Source organism: Pezoporus flaviventris, unplaced genomic scaffold (assembly GCF_033815535.1).
Source record: "Pezoporus flaviventris isolate CSIRO_AGI_PZ_B2104156 unplaced genomic scaffold, CSIRO_AGI_Pfla_v1 ptg000031l, whole genome shotgun sequence".
Lineage (NCBI taxonomy): Eukaryota > Metazoa > Chordata > Aves > Psittaciformes > Psittacidae > Pezoporus > Pezoporus flaviventris.
This window is the reverse complement of record NW_026892579.1, coordinates 46,799,873-46,809,837: the sequence shown is the minus strand read 5'-3', so window position 1 is coordinate 46,809,837 and position 9,965 is coordinate 46,799,873. Positions and strand designations below refer to the sequence as shown.

General features: G+C 38.8%; 1 protein-coding gene across 1 annotated transcript; it reads right to left on the bottom strand.

Annotated features, from left to right (window-relative positions):
* Nucleotides 1–696: 696 nt before the first annotated feature.
* Nucleotides 697–9,135, bottom strand: TDRD15 (tudor domain containing 15). Its single transcript, XM_061460885.1, has 2 exons — nucleotides 9,058–9,135; nucleotides 697–7,097 (listed from the first exon to the last, which is right to left on the bottom strand). The coding sequence occupies exon 2, from the start codon at nucleotides 7,090–7,092 to the stop codon at nucleotides 1,189–1,191; it is 5,904 nt and encodes a 1,967-aa protein (XP_061316869.1). The 5' UTR covers nucleotides 7,093–7,097; nucleotides 9,058–9,135; the 3' UTR covers nucleotides 697–1,188.
* Between the last annotated feature and the right edge of the window lie 830 nt (nucleotides 9,136–9,965).

The window sequence follows — 9,965 nt, the reverse complement described above, 5'->3', positions numbered from 1 at the left end:
TTTAAATTCAAACAATCACAGGGCACAGAAAGAAACCCCTTACACTTCAGGCCTCTCCATGCTTATCATTGTCGCAACACCTGAGGAAGGAGGCGGGGGGAAATGTAAAATTAAAAATAATAATAAGAAAATAATCAGAGAAACACCTAACAAATTCTTGTAATTTCAGAATGGTTACTGAAAAACACTTACTGAGACATATGCAGCATACCATCACTTTTCAGTTCTGAAATTTCCACCTACTACAAAGAATTAAACAAAAAAAAACAACCAAATAGGCTCTAAATATTTCAAGATATAAATGGCCTAAAGCACAGAGAAAACTTCCTGTCTTCATTTTGACAGGTGGGGAGGATGGAGGAGAGAACAGGGGCACACTCAGCAGAGAAAACACCCCCAACTGCGATGCAACTCACAACAGCAAGAGAGCTCTGAGACAGGTCAATAACACCTTTGCATCAAGAGCTAAATGAAAACCACCTAATGGGCATCTCTCCCATAAATGGGGATCCAAGGTTTTGGCTTATCGTTTAGCAAACATTCTCCTAACAGGAGCAAAGATACTCATAGGGAAACTTTGTAATTAGGAACAAAGAGAAGAGTAAAGCACTCTGACAGATGTTTGCCAAAACCATGATTGTCTAATTAAATAAATATGTCTAGAGATCTTGGAGAGAGAAGAAAAAAAAAAAGTACCTGGAGTAATACCTTTTTTGTTGTTGTTGTTTTTTTGGGGTTTTGTTTTTTTTTTTTTTTAGACGAATTGACATAGTACTTCCCTGACTGCAGTCTACTTATTCAGATCTTTTGATAGTATCTTCACAAACTGCCTTTCCAGACTGTGGAGCGCAGAATCACAAGTCTCATCCAGTGCTTCTGGTAATATTAAGTCATTCTACTTATCACAGTGCTGAAAAAAAAAAAACAACTTCTTCACAGTATTGTCCACCTTTTGCAGCTTTTCTTTCAGTGTTGTATATGAACTCGCATCCTTTGTTAATGATATTCCAGCACCCACTTTACCAGATTTCCTTATTCGAAACTTCATCACAGATAACCCTATGGTTTGGGTAACTTTGTTTGTTTGTTTGACTCTTGCTTTATTTCTGTCAGCAAATCAGAAGTTTTGTTATAATTATAATCTGGTTCATAAAGGGAAGCACAGTAACTAGGATTTGGATGCTTAGCCTACAAATCTGTTTTTTCCGATTTAATTCTGTCAACTGGAATGAGACAGCACCTACTTCTAAAGCAGGCTGCATGGCCAGCAGCAATTAAGGCATGAGCTATATTGTTCTCCTTGTACAGAACATCCACCTCTAACTTCATTTCAGAGCCATAGTGTTTAAAATGAAATACCAGACCAGGATTACTAACAAGCTCCTGAAACAGAAGTTTAGCTTCATCACTCCAGTATTCCCCCTTGGCAGGAACTACATCATGTAAAGAGCAAGAGTGTGCCAAGTGTGGTAAATAAGACAGACTTTTTGTTATGACTTTAAGTTTATGGATATCAGAGTAAGGGATGCTCTTCAGAAAGCCATAATCAATAAATCTAAGAACAACAGACTGACTTGTTACTTCACTAATTTCTGCCCTGTTCCACTGTGCTTCCAATCCAAACTTGATCAAGCAGCTAGCACCAGGAGCCACAAGTTCTTGTGGCAAAGCTGGCAAGTTGTCAGGAAGGTCAGAGAGCAGCAAAGACAAGTTTTGCATGCAACCAAATAAGCTTTCAAACTGGACGCAGAAGTTTGAAGGATCAGTAACTGCAGTTACAAACCCAGGATACCTTCTGCCACTCAGCAGCAACCATGTGATTGAATTTTTTTTGAATGATGTATCACACTCCTTACAATCTGTAATACTGGATTTTTCTGGTCCAACAATAGTCTGACAATGACTTAATAGGGTCTCCAAATACTCCTGAAGCAGAGTTTCCCCTATTAAAATATCTACTTCCCAGATATGAGAGCATTCCAAGTATCTCAAAAACAAGATCCTAATTCCATGATCCAGGAGTGCATTTACTACATGGACAAACTGATTTTTCTTCATTTTCTTAAACCAAACCCATTTACAAAACACAGCTTGTTTAGGAATACTTCTAATCTCATCACTGAGCATCTTTGCATTATATAATGATACCATCTCATACCTTCCGCAATCCATGAAAAAAACTAGCATTAGCTTCTCTTGGACAAATTTCTTTATCACTCTTGACCGATACCACTCCAAGTTAATTTCAGATTTTGTCATGCATTCTAATCCTTCTTCAATGTCATTCACTCTAAGCAAATCACTTCTCTGTGCTTCTCTGACAAGCAGTACATTTAACTCATGCAATACTTCCACATTTCTAAGTAACTGCACATGAAATTCTCCACTCTCTAAAATATTAACTACTTCTGCTCCTTCTACCTGTCCAGAATTTACATATTGAGGAAGGACATTTAAGGGTGTTTTGAAAGTATTTTTCATCCTAACAGACTTAGTTTTGCTTTGATCAACTAAACCATTCCTAGACCTCCTATCTTGAGGATTACTGCTAGTAACCAGAATCTGGTTTGGCCTATTTTTCTGGTTATGTATTGGTGGGTTTTGCCACCTTGCCCTGCATTTTTTCTGCAGAAGGTCATTAGACACAAATTTTCCATCACAAATTACATCTATTTCCCATTGCTCTCCATGTTGCTGTAAGAACTTGCAAATGACTGGCTTGTTATTTGTTTTGCTTACTAAACAGGAAGTAGTTTTGTTAGTCCAGCTTTCACTGGGAACACTTTTTACTCTGCTAAGGAAACAATGAACACTGAGCCTTGGCAAAGTTAAGAACTTTCTCTGAATCCTGCAGATTTTTGAAGGACTTACAATCGCTGCATTACCATAGTCAATGAACTCTATCTCAACAGAGTTTCTCCATTTCAGAGCTTTAATAACTGCTCTATAGTAAAAACAATCAGTGTCATGCTCTGCAACAATGAGGTCCCCTAACATGGGCTCATCTAAGCCACTTTCATGACCTATGTTCTTCATAGTTTCATTTAACTCTTTTGCTAGTTGCATTATTAAGTTTTCATCCTCTGCAAACTGAACATAGAAACTTGATGGACTATTCACATGAGAAATATAACCCACTACTTCAGAATTTACCCGAATATCACGTTGAGGAAGACTGATTAATTTAGGTACATTTTCATTACTCCTTTCCTGCTGACCTGTATAATTCGGTCTTTCATTATGAGATCTGGAGACAGCATTTACAATTGCTTCTTTTGAATTTAAAAGAGGCTCTCCAACCAGAGGTTCCTCTCTGTGCTCCGGAACAGCACTGACAGTATTTCTATGAACTGGTTCTTCCCTGTCCTTTGAAGTTGGAGGTTCTGGGGACCCATTACCCAACTTTTGTGTGATACATGCAGCATTCTCTTCATCTCCAAGATTCTGTCCAGTATCTGTCTGACAGTACTCACTACATCCGTGGCATTTCACTTGAGTTTTCAGTGCAACTCTTTTAGGATTTTTAGCAGTTACTCTGTTACTTTCTTTATCATCTTCCATGTGACATACCACTCCTCTGTTACTTCCAATACATTGTTGTGTATAATTTTTCAGTGCCAACTCTTCCAATACTTTTTCTTTAATTCTCTGACTTACTTTGAGCTGTCCATCATACAACTCCACAAGAATCTGTCCATCTGATTCTCTGGATACAATTACAGCCTTCAGCAGTTTATCAAGAAATGTTTCCTCAAACCATCTAGTAACTCTTGCTGGAATTTTTGTCTCCCTAAGATCTGACAGACAACATTTAATAGCTTGCATAGGTGTGACTATTAGGTCAGTGGCAAAGTCTGGAATAGGCATCAACTGGTCTCTCTCTACCATACTCTGATTTCCAAAATCCACAAAGTCAGCACATAAGTAGGATGTCGATTCCACAGGAAAAGCCAAAGCTCTATAAAAGAGACCATCTCCAAAATATCTGGCTATACATAATTGCGTACTGCTGGTATCATATTTTGCATTATTTGGCATTTTACTTATGGCACTCACCTTCTTCATCAATGTCTCTAGAGTTTCAGTGTTTCTATTAAGCTGGCAATAGAATTTTGTGGGACTATGTATGTGAGTTATATAAACTTCCTCCTCATCTCCAACTTTTAAATTAAAAGATGAGTAGCAAAAACTGTACAGAGAACCCAAAGATGCAAGGTTTCTCAGACCAGTATATTCAGACTGACCGAGTCCACCACCCAGTTCTCTGAAGAATTCCTCTGCACTAGTAAATGGAGTCTGTAAGTCAACTATATTGCATAAACAGTTGGGGCTTACAAGAGCAAGAGCATAAATTATACAAGTCAGAGATCCTCTAGAAGCAGAAATGAAGTCTTCAAAACATCTACGCATTTCTTCAGAGCAATTAAGCGAATCAGTCTGTAAAAGTACATTTTTAAGTGCACATCGAAATGCTTGACTTTCCAGAGTAAGGAAATCAGGAAGAACACCCTGAAGATCTTTAAGTAAAACTCTTTCTCGATAACCATAGTCTACAAATATCACATCAACTTCATCTGTGGATACTTGCTGCACAACAGTTGCTCTGTACCACTTCCCATCTTTGGGACATTTAACAATACAGGCAAGCTGTCCAGTTCTGTAAGGACTGGTATGCTCTTCATAGTAAGTCTGGATTTGTTCCATTAAGTTATTTAGCTCTGGCAGTTTGCTTTGCAACTGGCATGAAAAATCTCCTGGAGAAACAATGCAAGAACACACCACTTCAAAAACAGCTCCTGGTTTAAACACAAACTCCTTATAAAATAATTTTTCCTCATGTACCGATTTACACCTTTCAGCAACAGCATCTTTTCCAAAACAGGACAGCACAACAGATTCTCTTGGCGCTGAAGGCACACTTAATGATTTTTCCTTATGCAATATCTCTCCATTTCCAGATACCTTATTTTTACGAGTATTACATGTGCTCTGCGCATTTAGTTTTTGTTTCTTAATTTTGTAAGAATTCAGCGCTTGACTTTTTTTTGCTGAATTTTGAGCAGGATCTGGTGCCCTTGCCCAGTATTCAGCATATCCAGCTTGAGCCATACATGTGGCAACATTTCCTTGCTTCAAACCGTTCCTGTAATGCACATTAACAATATACTTGTCGTTTTCCTTTCCAACTACATGAAGTAGCAACGGTGTATTAAACACAGTATCTTTGAAGAAATCAATTTCCTTTTGAACCCATACCTCATCCACAGGAAATGTGCAAGCAAGTGCACAACACACAGCTAAAGATGGTAAACTGGAAAACTCAGGAAGCAATATTTTCACATCATAACAGGGTACTGTATCTGTATTTCCAAAATCAAAAAAATAAACAGTAATGTTTACATGAAGTACTTCAATGACAACACCACGATAATAATGCATGTCTTTGCTATACCGGGCACAGCACAGCACTCCAGGCTCTGGGTTTTTAAGGACCATTTCATCAGCTCCACATTGGTTATATGTGGCTGCAATATTTTTCATCAAGGTTTGAAATTCATATTGATATTCACAGGTTTGAATCCAAAAGTTAGATGGATTTATGACATATACTACAAAAGCAGTGTGGAAGGAATTAATTTTCATTTCTACCCTTTTGCAGTGGCTTGACAAAGAAATATCCCTTTCGGGTAAGCAGTTTTTTGTACATTTATTTTCAGTACAATTCTTTAATGAACTGTACCTCTCATAACACGGTTTGTAGTTTACAGCAATATTTGTGATTTTTGCTTCTGGAAGTGAGACACATGAAGCAAGTGCCTCGTTCAGGTTTTCTGACTGCTTAGCATGAATTCCAAGGGTTTGTTTTTGCAGCGTAATATAATACAAGCATTTAATGTCATTGAATAAATCAACACGAACATACACAGAAGTTTGTGCTATCAAGGCCTGTGTAAGTTCTTTCAGCTGGGTTTTTATTACTGTTTCATCCTGACTATCAAAACAAGACAGTGCACATGGAAATGAGATCACAGGTAATGCCATGAACTCTACTTTAAGTTTCTGAATGCAACTAGATGGCACAGCTTCAATATTGCCAAAATCCATAAACCAGACTTCCACATAGTCAGAGAGAAACCGTTTTATCACTCCTCTATGCCATTTCCCATTTTGACTTTTGGCAGCACAGAGTAGCCCTAAACTATCAAAAGATTTTGTATTTTCTGTACTAATAGCTTCATAGTATAAATGCATAGCTCCTGTCAAATCTTCCAGCTCTTTCTGCCATTTCTGTATCTGACAGTAAAATCTATTTGGGCTAATTGCAACAGTTATTCTTACGTTTTCTTGACTGCCAACAGGTAGACGTGGAAAGAGATTACCTGGAACTGGCCAAAAATCTGTCGATTTCTCAGAATTACTGAAAGTAAGCAAATCCTTGACTGGAAGCTTCCGTTGTAACAACTGTGGCACTCTATTACAAAGCATTTCTTGGGGAAATGCTCTTAACATTTCTACAATAAGACAAAATGAATCCACATCAATAAATTTTCCTAACTGCAGTTCAAGAACATCACTAATTATCTTTGGCACTTCTAGAATAAACACCTGGTATGGCATAACAGCTTTCACATGACCTGTAATCTGTAATCCCACCAGAGATGAAAAATAGTTAATGGCTTTTGGACCCCATTTTTCTCCAAGAGGAAGTACGCTTGCAAAAACACCCAAAACCACCTTTGGAGGCAGTTTAAACAATTCATCACAAGCAGAAGCAAGATGTGTTTCCTTAACTACTAGAACTTGCCCAGTATCTATAAGAAAAACCTTAGAGTTATTCTCTCTCTTTTCCAGAACTCTTCCCCTATGCCATTTTCCTTCTGTGTCTTCCACCAAACAAGATCCACCAACACTGATCTTATCTTTTACTTTGAATACACGCTGAATTTCATTTTGTAGTATGTAATAGCCAAGTTCATATCCTGCCTTGTATTGGCCTTGGAAGACTATAACCAAGCATTCAGGATGGCATTCTATGCAAGTTATCTTCAGTTTCATATCTACTGTGTTTGGTGAGGGAGTCAGAGATTCCATCCTGTCTGCAAAGAAAAGGAGCAAGATCAGCCTCATAATTTTCCAAATTTTTTGTCATCTAATTCCTTACACAAAATTTGTGTATGCTTTAATAGCATATTATTACACTTCCCGTTAAACTGTATACTAAGTATTTAACAATGTCATGTTTTATGCAACTGGGATACACTTGAGAATTTTCTTTGTAAACACATGTTCAGGTAACATCTGAAAAGAAGTACCTCTGGACTTGTTCTTGTGGCTACAGACCAATTTTATCACTTGAGAATAATTCATAATCAAAAAACTGCTCCCAGAGGAACACAGAGAACTAAGGATTATATCAGAAAACAAGCGAAGGCAGACAGTCATAGACAGGGGCAAAGGACGTGCAAGAATGCGGAACAGGACAGGACAGATGACTAGGAAGATAACTGTATTTCTTCTCCAATAAAAGTACTTCTGCTTGAAGAAACAAAAGAGTGGAAAGCAATTAATGTCATTTACGTAATCTCTGCTCATCTCACAAATATTATCCACATTCAGTAAACTTAACTGCACATCACTCCAAAGAAGATCCAATTAAGTATTTTGTTGCACTGGACTTGTTACAAGTTTTGCAGGAGCTTACCACAAAAGTACTTCCAGTATGCTTTACTCTCTCTTTATAAAATGTGAAAGATCAACCCCTATTTACCCTGCATTTTCTCTGTAAATCACCTCTTCAAATTAATAGTATCTTCTAGCTCTGTGCTTTACTATTTACATAATCTGGCTGCCTATACATTATCAGTTATAGCTGCAGCACATTTTACGCTCTTGTACTTTCAAGGACATACATTATTTATGTCCAACACTTCTGCACCGTGCATCAAGCAACAATTGTGCCAGGTGTGTTTTGCACCATCTCAACATTCAGGTTGAGATGTACCTTTAAACCCTTCAGTTACTTCTCTGAACTTCATCTATAATCTGCTCTTGAAGATCAGCTTTCAGTTCCATTCCAAGTTGTCAGGGGATCTGTGATTTCACATTGTTTAGGCATGCACAGCACTTCTACAACTTAACCAAGCAATTCCATTAAATAAATCATTGCTCTAACAAAGTAATTACAGTTAGACACCTGTCAAATGCCAAGACAGTGAATAAACATGTAAGGATAGGCTGGACAAAGCATATGCCTAATACATGAATTTGTGCATAAAGCTGAAAGTCAGTTTCAACTAAAAGTTCTTATGACAAGATCTCTCTCAGCCTGCAAAAAAAAAACTTCAACAGAAATGCCAAAATAGTTTTTATTGCAAGTATCCGTGAATTATGCTAGTGATTATATAATCTGTCCTCAGAACATTGATCCCTATCGTTCTATTTACACACACATACAAAAAAAAAACAACAAAAAACAAAAAGCAGACTCAAACCACTCCTACTGTAAAGCTTACCAGAACAGAACATCTCAGGCAGGAGGAAGAAAGACACGTCTTCTCCAAGAAAACCCCAAACCACCAGCTACCCCAAAACACCTCCCAGTAAAAGCAGTACCAAACTGAGGTCTGACAAATGCCCGACTAATAAGCGCCCTTATTTTTCACTTTTCCTGTAATAAAATAGAAAACTAAATTTGGACGGGTGGGGGACAGTACACTAATGGAAGCAAATAGCCTTCAAGAAAGGATTCTGTCTGCCTGGAAAAAACACCTGATCATTACAGAGGATCAAACTTCTGAAGGTGCACCACTTATGCTTTGGGCACCTTTGCTTCCCCTCCCCCACTACTGAAACAAAGCCCTGGTTGCAGAAACAGTAACAAAGGAAAAGAATGTGTGCATCAACATTTGCTTGCTCCTGGTCACAGGCCAAAAAACAGCACTGCACTGATACAGCATCCTGGTTTCAGCTGGGATAGTGTTTATTTTCTTCCTCTTTTAAACCATGACATAGTCACATTTCTACAATTCACAAAATCATCTTTTGCTTTTTACTCACCTATATACCAGTTTAGCCTTAATTCATTCAGAACACACCTCCAGAAGCCTCAGCCCTCCTGTTAACAACTCTGCATCTAAGGAAAGATGATAAAAAGAAAGGGGAAAAGAAAAAAAAAAAACAAACAACAAAACCCACCATTAAAACGTGCTTGAACTACTTCTGTAAATCCTCCTTCTGCCCAACAAATACATCCTAGAAGAGTTCCTCACACCCAGTTTATCTAGAATGTTAAGACTTTAAAAATAAAGCGTAACTACAAAACTGAATGCACCTTCTTAAAACTATGGTAAGACCATTCTTTCTTCACAGTAGCTCAAAAACCACGCCAATCAGAAGCACACTACACAGATAGTCTACCAAACACCTGCTAAGCAACAGCAGTCACATAGTTGGTTTTTTTTGTTTGCAATACTTCGGACATCCAAATCTGTACTCGATCATGTATTGCTAGATATAAACAAACTTACTACATAATAAAAGGGCTTTGAAATACAAACAGATACAAGACGCAAGTAACAGTTTAAAGCATGGGCGCTGCTCCACAAAACGGCTGCTCAGACGGGGGCTGTTTGACGCCCAAGGCATCCTTCTCCTGAGAAGAGCCAGGCGCGGAGCTGTGCTCATGTCCACATCGCGGGGACCGGCGGGCGAGAGCCGCCGCCACCAGGCGAGACCTGAAAGCGAAGACCGCCACCCTTCAGCAGCAGCTTCCTTACCACGCGCAAGAGCGAAAGCGACGGCTGAGAGCCACAACCGCCAGAGCACGATTATTCTTCACCACCAAGAAGCCGAGTCGGACGGAACCCAGCCACCCCCAGTACCTCCTCTCTCCCCGAGCTGGCAAGATGGCGGCACGAGGACCGGCTCCCGCACGCGCCGCCAGAGGCTTGTGTAGAAGACGCAGC

What these genes read in the sequence shown, in the direction of transcription:
- TDRD15 (XM_061460885.1), bottom strand. Translation starts at nt 7,092, where the DNA reads ATGGAATCTCTGACTCCCTCACCAAACACAGTAGATATGAAACTGAAG.